The following is a 16,820-nucleotide window of genomic DNA, read 5'->3' as shown; positions in this document are numbered from 1 at the left end:
GAGTTAAAGGAGTTAAGATCTTTAGTCAATCTTTGGCTTTTAAACTTTTGCAACTATGGAATGAAACTCCCCTTAACTCTGAGGAGCCCCACTCCTTTACAATCCTTTTCTATTTGCTAAACATTTTGAAAATTAATTTCTCTTGAAAACTTTTGATTTTTCTTTCTCCAGTTTTTCTTTAATTTGTTGTAAACCGAGTCGAGCTTCCTTTGGTTGATGACCCGGTATATAAAGTTAAGCTTTAGTTTAGTTTAGGAGCAAGCACTTAAGAACATAAGAATAGCCTTACTGGGTCAGACCAATGGTCCATCAAGCCCAATAGCCCGTTCTCACGGTGTCCAATCCAGGTTCCTAATACCTGGCAAAACCCAAAGAGTAGCAACATTCCATACAGAATCCCAAAGAGTAGCAACATTTCATGCTTCCGATCCAAGGCAAGGCTTCCCCAATGTCTCTCTCAATAACAGAATATGGACTTTTCTTCCAGGAATTTGTCCAAACCTTTCTTAAAACCAGCTACACTATCCGCTCTTACCACATCCTCTGGCAATGCGTTCCAGCACTTAACTATTCTCTGAATGAAAAAATATTTCCTTCTTTTGGTTTTAAAAGTATTTCCCTGTAACTTCATAGTGTGTCCCCTAGTCTTTGTAAGATGGTCAATCAGGTTGAAAAGGCAACAGGGAAAGCTAGGATGCAATAGGGAGAGGAATAAGCAAGAACTGATGTCCTTGTAAGTATAAGAGTCTGATAAGACCTTGTTTAGAATACTGTGTATAATTCTGGAGATCGCACCTTCAAAAAGATAAACCAGATGGAGTCAGTCCAGAAGACAGCTACTAAAACGGTCAGTGGTCATCATAAGGCATATGGGGACAAACAGATTTCAATATGTATGCTTCGGATGAAAAGCAGGAGAGGGGAGATATGATTAAATGTTTAAATACCTATGTGACAAACATAAGAGAGGCAAGTGACTCTCATTTGAAAGGAAACTCTGGAATGAGGGACAGATTCAGAAGAAACCTCAGGAAATGGGACAGGCATTTTTCACAGAAAGGATGGTGAATGCTTGGACATGTACGTTGGATCTCTAAAGAAGAAACATGCCTTCAAACACCCCTGGTCATGCCCTTCAACTGCAGAACTCCAGCCAATCTTACTCTCATTTCTTACCACATTACTGTAACCACAGTACCATTACAGCTTCCCTCACAGATTAGATCTCTCCAAGGGCTCCAGAACTTTGTTAGCAGGTGCCATTGACTCGTGTTTGAGTCCTAGTGACTTGATGAATGGCAGATGTAAAAAGAAATCGGTTTTGTGTTAGTCCTGAAAGGTCTGAATTTTAGAAAAGCAATAAAAAATATATACTGGAGCTGGACCCTCTGTATGTCATACTAGAATAAACACATTGTATCATAAGCATGACAAATTGTAACCTGTTTTGACTGTATATCATGTATGTTAACCTGTAATCCGTTGTGAGCTCATTGGGAGAACAGGATAGAAAAGGAAGAAAATAAACAAACAGATGGCATGGCTAGGCAGACTAACATAAGAACATAAGTGTCTCCGCTGGGTCGACCTGAGGACCATCGTGCCCAGTAGTCCGCTCACGCGACGGCCCAACAAGTCCAAGACCTGCACCGTTATCCTCTATACCCCTCTATCCCCTTTTCCAACAGAAAATTGTCCAATCCCTTTTTGAACCCCAATACTGTACTCTGTCCTATCACGCCCTCTAGAAGCGCATTCCAGGTGTCCACCACACGTTGGGTGAAGAAAAACTTTCTAGCATTGATTTTGAAGCTGTCCCCTTTCAACTTTTCCGAATGCCCTCTCGTTCTTGTATTTTTCGAATGCCCTTCATGATCTTATAGGTCTCAATCATATTCCCTCTAAGTCTCCGCTTCTCCAGGGAAAAGAGCCCAAGTTTCTCTAATCTCTCAGTGTATGAAAGGTTTTCCATACCTTTTATCAGACGTGTCGCTCTCCCTTGCACCCTCTCAAGTATCGCCATATGCTTCTTAAGGTACGGCGACCAATATTGTACGCGGTACCCCAGATGCTGATGCACCATCGCCTGATACAACAGCAGTATAACTTCTTTCGTTCTGGTTGTAATACCCTTCTTGATTATACCTAGCATTCTATTTGCTTTCTTAGCGGCCGCTGCGCACTGTGCCGCAGGCTTCATTGACTTGTCCACTATTACCCCTAAGTCCCTTTCTTGGATACTCTCATTCAATAACATCCCTCCCATCGTATAGCTGTACCTCAGGTTTATGCTTCCTACATGTAATACTTTACATTTCTCAACATTGAACTTCATCTGCCATCTCGTTGCCCATTCCTCTAGTTTGTTCAAATCCCTTTGCAATTCTTCGCAGTCCTCTTTAGTCCGAGCACCACTAAATTTTTTGGTGTCATCTGCAAATTTTATTATTTTGCACTTCGTCCCTGTTTCTAGATCATTTATAAATATGTTAAATAGCAGCAGTCCGAGCACCGCCCCCTGCGGAACACCACTCGTGACCTTCCTCCAGTCCGAGAAATGGCCCTTCACTCCTAACCCCGGTTTCCTACCCATCAACCAATTCTTGATCCATCTGTGTACGTCTCCTTTCACTCCATGGCTCTTCAGTTTCCGAAGTAGGCATTCATGGGGTACCTTATCAAAGGCTTTTTGGAAATCTAGATATACGATGTCTATGGAGTCTGCTTTGTCTATCCGTTTATTAATTCCTTTGAAGAAATGCAATAAGTTTATTAGGCATGATCTCCCCTTGCAGAATTCATGTTGGCTGGTTATCAGAAGTTTATTTCTTTCAAAATGCTCACTGATGTTGTCTTTTTATCAGTGCTTCCGCCATCTTCCCCGGAAATGAGGTCAGACCCTATGGCCTATGTTTCTATGAAGCTTTCTGCAGTTTGTGCAACTCACTGGTGAGTTTGCATGTCACACCTCTGTGCCACTGCAACAGCTGTAGAAATACAAGACAAGACCTGATAAATAAGACATAAGTGGGATTACGCTGCTGAAAGGTTGCCAGCTTCTTCCTTTCCTCCTCTTCACCTACCGCTGAGATGTAGGCATAGGTGCTAGCTTTTGCTAACAACTGGGGTGTGTGTAAATCAGACCTAAATTACCACCAGCTTGCTCAAACACCCACTAAGCTGGTACCTATGCATGTAGGCAATTGACAGGGGGAAGAGATGCATCTAGCTAACAATGCTGTTCCATCTCATTGAACGCAGGCACTTTAAGGGCTCGCTGTGCCATTCTAAAGGCCCAAGAAAAGGCCGGGCATGATGGTGATCTGTGGAATTGGAAAAGTATTAACAGCACGGCCCCCGAATACAGCAGAGCTTTCAAAGCAGGGAAGCTAAAGGATGGCAGCCCAAATCCCACGCATCACTTACACCCCCTCAATGACGAGGCATCTTATTCCCTCCACCTTTATAAACTCAATCTGTGGCATTTACAGCAGCCAAAAGGATTTCTCTTTGGACAGCAAGGGGTTAAGGGAAACGGGTTATAATAAAGAGCACCAGAGGAGTCCAACAACAGCCGAACCCTTCTCTGTCCCTCTCTTAGGAGTTTGAAAGACATGCTTTGGTGTCATGTGAATGACAAGGTCTAAGAGGCACAGAAAACACGGACAAACGAAGAGAAAGTGGCCCTTGAACCCCCCAGAGCCGTCTTCACGCGAGAGGTCAAGGACTTGGCTTTGAAACCCAACCGCCCCCCTCCCCAACGCTTTCGCTCTGCCACTCCCAAGTCAACACGGCAAACGCGTCACGTGCTCGGCCGTCTGCGTCGACCTCGCGCGCGCCTTTCACGTACAGCGCCGCACAAAAGTCGTCGCGGAAACGCAGAGCCTCGCGCGCGCGGACCTCAGCGGCAACGAAGGCGGGGCCAGCCCACCCGTCTCTGTCTCTCTCTCACCTTATAGACGGTCTCGGTGAGCCGGTGCACCTCCTCCGGGCGCGCCATGACGGAGCCGGGCAGGACCCTAGGGCGGACGGTAAGAGAAACACAGCGCGAGCTCTGACGGCCGCCGCAGCCGCGACGCCGCCTTATAAACTTCCCCAGACGCGGCGCCCGCCTCCTCCGCCCCCGCAGGCCGCGCCGTCTCCACGGCAACCGCCGACTTCCGCCGCCTCCTATAGGCGGACGGGGTCGACGGCTGATTGGCTCGCGGGAGAGCGCGGGGAAGGAGGGGAGCGGCTCGCGCTGGGGCGCTTGGCGCCCCGTGACGTCAAGCTCGCGTGGGCCGCGCGTCAGTCGCTGCCTCCGCCGCGGGCGCGTGCCGCGGCTGCGGAACTTCCGCAGCTCGCGCCGCAGTGGGGAGTCGGCTGCAAAAGCGGTGCCTCGGGAGCTGCTGACAACGAAAGAGCATGCGCTGATGGGGGGAGGGGGGAGCGCTAAGCAATGGCAAAGACTGGGCTCGAATGACGCCAGACGTACGCGGCGCTGTACAGCAGGAGCAAGCCGGCAATCCCTTGCTCACAACTATAGGCTGAAAGAGTGGTAGGGGGATCTCAAGCATTCACAGCACCCCCAACGTTGTTTTTACTAGTAGAACTAAAATAATAAATGACTAAATACAAAAGTAAACAATTCCTATTTATTTATTCAATTTTCTATACTGTTCTCCCAGAATGGTTTACATGAGCTAATTCAGGTACTCAAGCATTTTTCCCTGTCTGTCCCGGGGGTTCACAATCTATTTAATGTACCTAGGGGGGATTAAATGACTTGCCCGGGGACACAAGGAGCAGCGGGGGTTTGAACCCACAACCTCTGGGTGCTGAGGCTGTAGCTTTAACCACTACACCACACTCTCCCCAAATACAATTATAATAAATGAAAGCCTATTTAACTAATTTCCCTCTCCCCAATCCCCCCCATTCACCTTCCCAAGACTGCATAAAAATAAATAAAATAATAATAAAACTTTTAACATATGATTGGGCATGCAGCTGAACGGACATTATACTTCCCTGGACACCCATGATCCTACCTGAAGGATCTAAGCCTAGCCAGGTTTTGAGGTCAGAGGAAGAAGCCTTTAGTAAAATAGGTGCAAGTGGGGAAGCGCCATTATATTCGCTTGCACCCCCTCTGAGCTAAGCACTAGGGAGGACAAAGTAGCCTGAAAAAAAATCAGCCCAAAAGCCAATGCACTCAGCATTACCGTAGCTTTAACCCAGTTTTAACAAGAGTTTCATTGTTCAAGCAATACTCTAAATTGTTTCAGTAACTCAAGCAGAAACCATTACTGCAGACCACATTAAAATGCATGCTAATACAGTCATCATGTTTCACCTCCATGCATTAAAAAAGTTTCTCTTTGCACCAAGTCCAGGGCAACTTAAAAAGGCTGGTTGAGAGCAATGGATGTCTAGCTTCCTCCAGCATTTTTAGATTGGTCCAAAGGAAAGTTACCAAAATAATGTGGGGTCTGTGCCAGAAAATATAACAAGAAACTTGAAGATGAAGCTTTCCAGCATTGTTTGTTTGCAGCAGTACCTGGGGAATTGAAGTGGCCTTCCGTAAATTCTCACATTCCTTATCCTATTCCTTGGTAAAAGTTTGGAACGATCTTCCCTCGATTATCAGAACATCATTATCTCTATCACTTTTGAGGGAAAATCTGAAATCTTCTCTCAGAGATTCTTAACTGAGGACTGATCTAACACCTTCATTATTGTTTTATATTATATTCTTTTAAATCTTTGTTGGCCAGCTCGAGTTCTTGCTGGAATGATCCGGTATATAAGATAGAAATTAATTAGATATTGTTACCCTGAACTGTGTGAAGAAGAGGTTCCAATAAGTTCCGAGGAACCTAAAAGACTCTGAGAAGTGATTGTTTAACCTGTGAGAACTGTGTTTGGGATAGAGAATGACACGGGGACCGTTTACCAGGGTAAACCATGGTCACTGCAGTAAATTCACAGGAATGGAGACATTTGCCACTGGTTTACTACAGGAATCCGCCCACAGACATAAACTATCCTTCCCCTCTCTACGCGGTATTCTCTACGCAGGCAAACTGGGAAATTCCCTCCTCTCCAAAATCACGGGCCTTTGGAACAATCTCACAGTCCCGCTGCGGAATCTGGGCTCCCTCCAATTATTCCGTAAACAACTGAAAACCTGGCTTTTTTTCTAACATATAACATTTCTTCTCCTGTTTTTTTTCCCTCTGTTCACATGCTTTTGTAAATCTTTCTCCTCTTTCTCCTTATATTTTTAAGCTTTGTAAACCGTGCCGAGCTCCACTTCCGTGGAGATGATGCGGTATATAAACTTAAGGCTTAGTTTAGTTTAGTTTAGTTAGGAATGGGGACAAGACCTTTTACCGTCCCGTGGGAGCAGTGAAAAGTGGTAAAAAAAATTGCGCCCGTGTCAGATTCGGCATCTCTTCCCCAGTTCATCTTTAGTGGCAAATCATGCCACGATGAAGACAGAAGGAAACCAAGGCCTGAGACCAATGTGATTTGACAGACAATTACCAGACAACGAAAGGTAGAAAAAAATATTTATTTTATATTTTGTGATTAGAATATTTCAGATTTGAAATATCTATCCTGCTAGAGCTGGTATTAGACATAACTGGGGACCGCAAAGTCCAGACTGTGCTTCTTTAGCTTCCAGCTGGCTTAGGGCTCTCTCTCTGACCAGGGGGCAGTTGCCCTAGTTGCTCTCCCCTAACACTATTCCTGCCATGCTTTTGTGTGAAGTATACTGTTAGCTTGATTTTTTTTTATGTAGTAATTTTTCTGTAGTAATTTTGTTTGTTCAGTTTTCACAATAGTGGAGGTTATATTTGTGAAAGGGAGGGGAGACAGGAGTTTTGTTCATCCTTGCTCGGTATTATTTGTGTTTATAAAATGACAATTGTACAGAATAGTCTCTTTTTATACTTGAATAAAATAAGTTCAGTATAAAATCATAACTATTCGAGGCTTGTGCGGATGGGATCTGACAGTTTGCAGGACGGGGCGGGAACGGTGATAAATTTTTTCCCCCGTGTCATTCTCTACAGGGCATCTGATTCATGAGGAAAAACCATGTATAAGTGAAGTACAAAACCTGTCAGTGTACAAAGGAGGGTGGATTGAGACATTTGGGTTTACTTCCATTGCTTTCAAGGACGTAAACCCTGGATGTCTCAATCTGTTCTCCTTTTCCTAGAAAGCTGTTCTGAAGTAAACGGTGTTGTCCCAGGTTAAATCATTCACAAAGGTTGCGCATTAGGGAGCAGTGCTTTATCTTTGACCTTACAACCTAGGGGGTTAAATGGTTTCATCTATGATGGTTTCTTTTGGTGTTCTGGAATTTTAAGAAGTACTAGGCCCTTTAAGTTTTTCTCTTTCCCTTCCCCCTCAATGAATGATGTCACCTGTGAATTTAGTTGAAAGCTAGCTTAAGAGAGGGTGAGGCTGGCTGGTTGTCCTTCCCTGTTTATGTAGCCTCAGAGAGGTATTATTAAGCTGAGATTCTTGTTTGTTATTTTTCATATATATTTTTGAATGTTTTAAGGTTTGATCATTTGAGGTGGCTCAGTGGCACTTCAGTTTGAGATATTTACTGTTTACTGTTTTTGTTTTGTGTGTTTTCAGTTTCCCCTCCTGTTCCTGGCCATCCTTCTCGATCTGCCTGCTGCCTTCGACATTGTTGATTGCCACCTCCTCCTCGACGTGTTGTCCTTGCTGAGATTCCAGTGTTCTGCTCTCTCCTGGTTTTCTTCCTATCTCTCTCGTACCTTCAGCGTATGTTAAGGTGGATCCTCCTCTGCCACCATCCCACTGTCTATTGGCGTATCCCAAGGCTCTATCCTGGGCCCTCTCCTCTTTTCCATATATACCCGCTCTTTTGGTACGCTGATCTCCTCTCATGGTTTTCAATATCATCTCTATGCTGACAACTCCCAGATCTACCTCTCTATGCCGGATATCTCTACGGGAGTTCAGGCCAGAATTTCAACCTGCCTGTCCGACATCGCCACTTGGATGTCTCGCTGCCATCTCAAACTGAATATGGCTAAAAATGAACTCCTTGGAGTAATCTTTGACTCCTCTCTCTCCTTCTCTGCTCAGATCCAACAGACTGCCAAATCCTGTCGATTCCTCCTCTATAATATTACCAAAATCCGTCCTCTTCTCTCTGAACACACTACCAAAACCCTTGTCCATGCTCTCATCACTTCATGCTTAGACTACTCTCGGGCCTCCCGCGCGCCCATCTTTCACCTCTTCAATCCATTCAAAATGCTGCTGCGCGACTATTATACTGTGAGAGCCGCTATTCTCACGTTACCCCTCTCCTCAAGTCGCTTCATTGGCTCCCCATCCATTTCCAAATACAGTTTAAACTCCTCTTGCTGACTTACAAGTGCGTTCACTCTGAAGCCCCCTGATATCTCTCCTCACTTATCTCCCCCTATGCTCCCACCCCCATGATCTCCGCTCATCGGGCAAGCCCCTCTTGTCTGTACCCTTCTCTTCCACTGCCAACTCCAGACTCCGTCCCTTCTTTCTTGCGGCGCCGTATGCCTGGAACAGGCAGCCTGAATCAATACGTCATGTTCCATCCCTGGCAGTGTTCAAATCCAAGCTAAAGGCCCACTTTTTTGAAACTGCTTTCAACTCTTAACTCCCCCTTACTGCTGTCAGATACTTAAACCCACTATAATCTCCCCAACCCTGAAATGTCCTGTCTGAGCTGCGTACACCTTTCAGTGCTATAGAAATAATAAATAGTAGTAGTAATGAAACATTTTGCAACATCTAGATCCGAGGGAGGGGGAGTCACTTCACAGGGGAGTGTATCATGGTGTAACAACATACAAGGGGTAGCAAGAAGTGGCAGAAATGGAATAACACCGCCGATAAGGCAAAGATAAGTCTCTTGGCTTTATTTGAAGGTTTTGGACAGTATGGGACTTCTTGAGTGCTGTGATGGTCCCATGAGCTCCATTGAGCACTTCACATAAAAATGTTTCTTTGTATTTCTATATGTGATGCTTATACTTTGTAATGCACCCTCTGTGATAAATTGTTAGAGAAGCTCCTTTTTCTAGAGCCTTATGGTAGTCCTAGAGAGAGTATCAACCAACAGTGAAATTTATTATCATAAACTCTAAATAGGATTACTTGACTTGGAGTCAAATCTTGCAAAAGAAGTCCCAACTAGGATCCAAGTTTCGGCAATTCCTTCCTCAGGGGACAATCAAGTAACAGCTCATCATCCACCAGCCCAATGATTTTTCCAGCAGGATCAAAAGCTTTTATGAGATCTTTAATGACCTGTGTTGAATTGAATGGCTCTACTTTCTTATATTGTTCCACCATTCTTCTGGTGGTAAATCAAGATTTACGATGTACCAAGAAGCATTTCCTTTGGATGTAGGTCCAGTAGGTGGGTAAGTTCCACTTCTTGCTGCTTAGCAAATTCGAGATTCTGAGCAGGCTTGTACTAGAAGGGCGTGGAATTACGGGGCGTCTAGTCCCAGGTTCACAGAAGATTACAAAAGTGGACTATGCCTAAGTGCTATTTGGACTTTTCTTCTTTAAAAATCCAGCTCCTTAACAACCGACACATCCACTCCTGGCTAAACACAACTCAAAGGTATCTCCTGTACAACAAATGGACTTCCACAGGAACCCAAATCCAAACTGTACCACATACAAAAATTCAAAAGTTATTCCCAGTAAAACCCAAATGCTGACCATCACTCATGTACTCTGCAATGTAAAAGATGCATTACCTTTATGTTGTTCTGTCAGTATTTTAACGACGCTATGTATGTTATGTTATATCTATAGTGTGAAAGCTGCAATATCAACTAAGCGATGTCTGCCAGGTATGTACTTTTCACTCAAGTCCGTCCTGTCCATACTGTGAATGTACTTTTCTAACCCGTTCTGGGCTCCTTTGGGAGGACAAGCTAAATAAATGGTAAAACCAGAGGACATAATTTGAGGTTGAGGGGTGGTAGACTCAAGAGCAATGTAAGGAAATTCTTCTTTACGGAGAGGGTGGTGGATGCCCGGAATGCGCTCCTGAGAGAGGTGGTGGAGAGGATAACGGTGATGGGGTTCAAAGAAGCGTGGGATGAACACAGAGGATCTAGAATCAGAAAATAATAGTAAATATTGAAGAACTAAGGCCAGTACTGGGCAGACTTGCAGAGTCTGTGTCTGTATATGGCCGTTTGGGGGAGGATGGGCTGGGGAGAGCTTCAGTGGCTGGGAGGGTGTAGGTTTTGATGGAGATTTTGGCAGCTGGAACCCGTAGCATTTTTTTTGCTCCTTCAGCTTGTCTGCGGTGTTCTTTGATCACATGTTTAAAGACAATAGACTGTTTTCAGTCCAATTCTTTATATGTGAGTTTGCAAACCATTGGACCCCTGAGGAAGGTGTGTTTGCCAAAACACAGACCGTGTAGGGTCCGGTTGGATTTTTATCACTGTATTTTTTATCATTGTACTTTTTTAATTGAATTTTCATGTTTTTATATGTCAGTGTTTAATAAATGATCTCCAAAACATCTGTATCCACAGTTTTTTGTTTTTGTTTTCATTGGCAGTTGGAACCCAAGCACAGAACCGGGTAGAGCTTTGGATTCTTGCCCAGAAATAGCTAAGAAGAAAAAAAATTGAAACTGAATCAGGAAGGGCAGACTGGATGGACCATTCGGGTCTTTATCTGCCATCATCTACTAGGTTACTATGTAAATGAATAAATGTAACTGTTAGTTGATACATACATCTCATTTGCCTTTTTTGTTTGCTTGGTATATGTTGAGGCAAGTTTTCTTCTTTTCTCTTGTTTAGTCCTAAAGAGAGTACAAGGATCGTGTTTGGAAGACTTGGTTGAGAGTGCAGAACCTGAGAAGAAACAAGCCTGTTTATTTTTGACTTTTGTGCAGAAATAAAGTTTTCTTTTTGACCTTTTCACTGCCCACTGTTTGTATTTTATGAGGAGCCAAGTCTTTCCGGTTGCTCACGAGATCACAAGGACATAACCCAAGGAGAGGAACCTCTAGAACTAGAACATAGAAACATGATGGCAGATAAAGGCCAAATAGCCCATCCAGTCTGCCCATCCGCAGTAACCATTATCTCTTTCTCTCTAGTCTAAGAGATCCCACATGCCTATCCCAGGCTTTCTTGAATTCAGACACAGTCTCTGTCTCCACCACTTCTTCTGAGAGACTGTTCCACGCACCTACCACCCTTTCTTAAAAAAGTATTTCCTTAGATTACTCCAGAGCCCATCACCTCTTAACTTCATCCTATGCACTCTCATCCTATGACTCGTGTGCATTTACATCATGTAGGTATTTAAACATATCTATCATATTTCCCCTCTTCTGCCTTTCCTCTAAAGACTAAAACGGTTAGGGCTCTTCAGCTTGGAAAAGATACGGCTGAGGGAAGATATGATTAAAATCCTCAGTGGAGCAGAACAGGTACAAGTGGATCGATTTTTCACTCCGTCAAAAATGACAAAGACTAGGGGACATTCGATGAAGTTACAGGGAAATACTTTTAAAACCAATAGGAGGGAATTTTTTTCACTCAGAGAATAGTTAAGCTCTGGAACGGGTTGTCAGAGGATATGGTAAGAGCGGATAGCGTAGCTGGTTTTAAGAAAGGTTTGGACAAGTTCTTGGAGGAAAAGTCCATAGTCTGTTATTGAGAAAGACATGGGGGAAGCCACTGCTTGCCCTGGATCGGTAGCATGGAATATTACTACTCCTTGGGTTTTGGCCAGGTACTGGTGACCTGGATTGGCCACTGTGAGAACGGGCTACTGGGTTTGATGGATCATTGGTATGACCCAGTAAGGCTATTCTTATGTTCTTATGTATACAGATTGAGATCTTTAAGTCTGTCCCCATAAGTCTTATGATGAAGACCACACACCATTTTAGTAGCCTTCCTCTGCACCAACTCCATCCTTTTTATATCTTTTTGAAGATGTGGCCTCCAGAATTGTGCACAATATTCTAAATAAGGTCTCACCAGAGTCTTATACAGGGGCATCAATACCTCCTTTTTCCTACTGGCCATACCTCTCCCTATGCAACCTAGCATCCTTTTAGCTTTCGCCTTCACCTTTTCAACCTGTTTAGCCACCTTAAGATCATCACATACAATCACACCCAAGTCCCGCTCTTCTGTCATGCACACAAGTTCTTCACCCCCTAAACTGTACCGGTCCTTCTGGTTTTTGCAGCCCAAATGCATGACCTTGCATTTCGTAGCATTAAATTTTAGCTGCCAAATTTCAGACCATTCTTCAAGCTTCACCAGGTCTTTTTTTATGTTATTCATAACATCCTGAGTGTCTACTCTATTGCAGATTTTGGTATCATCTGCAAAGAGTCAAATCTTACCCGACAACCCTTCAGCAATATCGTTTATAAAAATGTTAAAAAGAACAGGCCCAAAAACAGAACCTTGAGGCACACCACCGGTAGCATCCCTTTCCTCAGAGCGATCTCCATTGACCACTACTGACAGCTGGGGGCTCATCCTTACAACTACCCTCTGTCGCCTCTGTCAATCAGTTTTGGACCAGCCCTTCACTTTTGGATCCATCCCGAGGGCGCTCAGTTTATTTATTAGACGTCTGTGTGGAACATTGTCAAAGGCTTTGCTAAAATCTAAATACACCACATCTAGTGCACATCCTCTATCCAATTCCCTAGTCACCCAGTCAAAGAAATTGATCAGATTTCTCTGACAAGACCTACTTCTAGTGAATCCATATTGCCTGCGGTCCTGTAATCCACAGGATACCAGAAACTTCACCATTTTCTGTTAAAGCATTTCTATTAATTTGCTTACCACAGAATTCAGACTTAATGGCCTGTAATTCCCTACTTCTTCCTTACTTCCACTTTAGTGGAGAGGGACCACAACTGCCCTTCTCCAGTCCTCCGGTACCACTCCCGACTCGAGACTTATTGAAAAGGTCAGTCAGCGGAGCCACTAGAACTTCCCAAAGTTCCTTCAGTACCCTCGGATGTACCATCTAGCCCCATTGCTTTGTCTACTTTTAATTAGCTCCTCACGAACACAACTCTCTGAAAATTGATCAGGGTCTACCACTCCTCCATCCCTATTCATGTTTATCTTCTGCGTTCACGCTCCTGGCACCTCAGCCATGAACACAGAACAGAAATATTTGTTAAGCAATTCGGCCTTTTCTTTATCAGCTTCTACATAGTTTTCCCCTTCACCTTTGAGTCTTACAATGCTACTTTTGAACTTCTTTCTATCACTAATATAGCTAAAAAAATGGCTTGAACCTCTGTTTTACCGTTTCAGCTATTTTTTTTCTTCCATTTACATCTTTGCTTTCCTGACTACATGACCAGCCTCTCTTAACTTTTCTAGATATTTTTGGCTGTCTTCCTTTTTCTGAGATCTAAACATAGTAACATAGTAGATGACAGCAGATAAAGACCTGCATGTGCCCAACCTGATTCAATTTAAATTTTTTCTTCTTAGCTATTTCTGGACAAGAATCCAAAGCTCTACCCGGATCTATGCTTGGGATCTTTTGTAGTTTATGAAAGCTAGCCTCGTAATCCTTACTTCTCAGCTATTACTTTTGAGAACGAAAGTGGCCTTCTTGTCCTCTTACTTTTACATGATAGGAATCTGCAATGAGGTAAACTCAGGAGCAGCATCAGGAAACATTTTTTTGAAAAGGGGCGGTGGATGCTTGGAATGCTCTCCCAAAGAAGTCAGTAGAAACAAGAGAGATCCAAGAAAGAGTGGGATATATACACAGGATTACATATCACAAAAAAGAATTGTCACTATCAAATAATCAATGCAGACCACAAGTACCTGGCAGAAGCCCAAATAGTAGCAATATTCCATGCTACCTATCCCGGGGACACCAGTGGCTTCCCTCATGTATGTCTCAATAGCAGACTATGGACTTTTTCTCCAGGAACTTGTCCAAAGCTTTTTTTAAAACCCAACTACATTAACCACTGTTATCACATTCTCTGGCAATGAGTTCCAGAGCTTAACTATTCTTTGAATGAAAAAAAAAAATTTCTCCTATAAAAGTATTTCCATGTAACTTCATTGAGTGTCCCCTGGTCTTTGTACTCTTCAAAAGAACCACTCAGGACTTTGTAGACCTCTATCATATCCCCATCAGTCATCTCTTTTCCAGACTGAACAACCTAATCTCTTAAGCCTTTCCTCATACAAGAGGATGCATTTGGGCTTCAAAAATCTGAGGGAGCGGCACAGTATAGGAAGTGAAATACTTCTGGGTATGAAAGAGAAGCAGGATTTTGGATTATAACATCCGATGATCTTCATGTGGCCATCCAGGTAGAAAAGGTGACAGCAAAAGTTAGAAGGATGCTGAGATGTATAGGCAAAAGAAATAGCGGATCACTTCTGTACACGAGATGAACAGTCTGGGTGATCTTACCTGATGATCTCAAGGTGCTTAAACAGGTTGAAAAGGCGATAGCAAATGCCAGGAGGATGCTTAGGTCCCTATTTATTTAACCGCCTGAAGCCTAGGCTGGTTACAATAAAAAATCCAATATCATTAAAACACAAAAGAACAGTAAAAAGGAGGCTTAGTGCTTCTATATAAGTCTCTGTGAGACCTCATTGAGAACTGTGTACAATTCTGGAAACCACACCTTCAAAAAGATATAAACAGGAAGAAGTTGGTCCAGAGGAAGACTACGTCTTTGTCATGGGGACAGACTTAAAGAACTCAAAATGTATACTTTGAAGGAAAGGGGAGATATGATAGAGATGTTGAAATACCTACGTGGCCTAAAGGCGCATGAAGTGAGTCTCAATTGAAAGGAAGCTCTGGAATGAGGGAGCATAGGATGAAGGTGAGAGAAACTCAGGAGTAACCTGAGGGAATACGTCTTTATGGCAAGGCTGGTGAATTAAGGGAACGTCTCCCAGTGGAGATTAAGACTTTCTATTTCAAAGTCTCCATTTTCCCACCCTGATCCCAGACTTTGCGTCGCTTTCCTCCGCTGTAGGGGCTGTGAGCCCAGGTTCTCTCTCCTTATAGACCCTGGCCCTTGCTTTAAGACCCTCCAAGAATTGTTACTCTGGCGGAGGAGGCAGGAAACATGCCTTTGTACGAGAATAATTGCTTATAACCTTTCTGTGGTTACTAGTTAACCCTCCCTCTCCCAGCTCTCTCTAGTTAATATTTACCCTGACTCTGCCTGTTGCCATGGAAAAGCAGATGTACTCTGGGATATTTTGGGGGTTTTTTCTAGAAATAAATGTACCATTTTTAATATTTTGTTGCTTGCTTTTATTTGTTTATCATACCCACCATAACCTCCTCGTTAATGTCATGCTAACAGCATGTGAAGGGCAGCTGGATTGCCTGGCTGTCTAGATAGGATACAACTTAGATTTAGTTAGGATGAGACGATCGGCCAAATCCTACAGAACTAGAGAAAAGCAGCAGCAGCCGTGAAACGAGGACAATTTCAGTGGCTTCTGGAGTGTCTTCATACCTGATTAGTTCTACCCTTTTGTATTAGTTTGTCGATGTGTTGATCTAGTATATTGTATTTTATATAGTGCTTTTATATATTTTAATTGTGTGTGGGTTTTTTCCTTTTTTTTTTCTGTGATTTTGTTTTGATTACTTATTGTATATCATTTTCTAAGTGATATACAATAATAAATTTGATTTGGGGTGCCATGAAAAACTCAGGGATTCTGAGACCACGATGCAGGGCCCCACTTTTCATACCTCCTCACCTTCCTCCTCTGACTCCTTCTAACCCCCCCCCCCCCCAGTAGGGTTTTCAGAGTTGCGCCACTTTTTCTGTTAATCAGATGGTTCTTCTGCCATGTCCACACTCCTTGGCGGTCATGTATCTGGGGCTTGAAAAGATTGCTTTAGATTCCTGTTACACCTTCTCCCAAGAGCAGTTGCTATTGGTTTTTGAATTGACAGGTTCTTTCTGTGCTTTGGGGTTGCAGCTCAAGTGCCATGAAACTTTACTCACAAGTAAGATCATAAGAATAGCCTTACTGGGTGGTTCATCTAGCCCAGGGGTCTGCAACCTTTAAGACATAAAGAGCCACTTGGACCCGTTTTCGAAAAGAAAAAAAAACTTGGAGCCGCAAAACCATTATAAAACAAATCTAACACTGCATATATTTTTTCTTATCTTAATGCTATATACAGGATCACTAAATTGAAAATAAAATCATTTTTCCTACCTTTGCTATTTGGTGATTTCATGAGTCTCTGGTTGCACTTTCTTCTTCTGACTATGCATCCAATCTTTCTTCCTTTCTTTCAGCCTCCTGTATGTTTCCTCTCCTCCAGACCTCATTCTCTCCCCCAACTTTTTCTTTCTGTCTCCCTGTTCCCCCTTCTTTCTGTCTCTGTCTGCCCCCTTTCTTTCTTTCTCCGTGCCCTCCCCCAAGCCACTCGGTTTGCTGCCACCGCCATCGGGGAATAGCCCCCAAGCCACCGCCGTCCCAAGCTTTCCCTGCAGAAGCATCGCGCTGACCAGCATTCCGCTCCCTGACGTCAATTCTGACGTAGGAGAGGAAGTTCCGGGCCAACAAGGCATTTTTCCTCATTCCATCCAGCCTGAGCCCCATCTCTCCTTGATCCAGCATTTCCCTTCTGTGTCTGTCAGAATTACCATTCCACCTATTTTCCAGCATCACCCTTCTTTGTGTCCATCTCACCTATATCCCTATCTCACCACTTTTTCAGAATCTTCATTTGTCTCTATCCTTGTCTTTACC

At 43.5% G+C, this 16,820-nt stretch overlaps 1 protein-coding gene and 1 long non-coding RNA gene across 4 annotated transcripts in view; one reads left to right on the top strand and one right to left on the bottom strand.

Annotated features, from left to right (window-relative positions):
• BAIAP2 (BAR/IMD domain containing adaptor protein 2) overlaps positions 1-4,148 on the bottom strand; it is a 174,729-nt gene extending 170,581 nt beyond the window's left edge. Inside the window, exon 1 of one of the 3 annotated variants that reach the window (XM_033961495.1) lies at positions 3,953-4,148. In XM_033961495.1, coding sequence (XP_033817386.1) covers positions 3,953-4,000 — 48 coding nt within the window. In that variant the 5' untranslated portion in view covers positions 4,001-4,148. The remainder of the gene's footprint in view (positions 1-3,952) is intronic. The other 2 variants (XM_033961497.1, XM_033961496.1) reach the window with 2 other exon arrangements.
• On the top strand, positions 3,825-10,969 carry LOC117368137. Its single transcript, XR_004540906.1, has 4 exons — positions 3,825-4,031; positions 9,844-9,881; positions 10,607-10,764; positions 10,854-10,969. It is a non-coding gene; the product is annotated as an uncharacterized LOC117368137 (long non-coding RNA).
• Positions 10,970-16,820: the final 5,851 nt, after the last annotated feature.

Source organism: Geotrypetes seraphini, chromosome 10, assembly GCF_902459505.1.
Source record: "Geotrypetes seraphini chromosome 10, aGeoSer1.1, whole genome shotgun sequence".
NCBI classification, from domain to species: Eukaryota; Metazoa; Chordata; class Amphibia; order Gymnophiona; family Dermophiidae; genus Geotrypetes; species Geotrypetes seraphini.
Note: the sequence above shows the minus strand (reverse complement) of the source record. Positions and strands in the feature narration are given on the sequence as shown.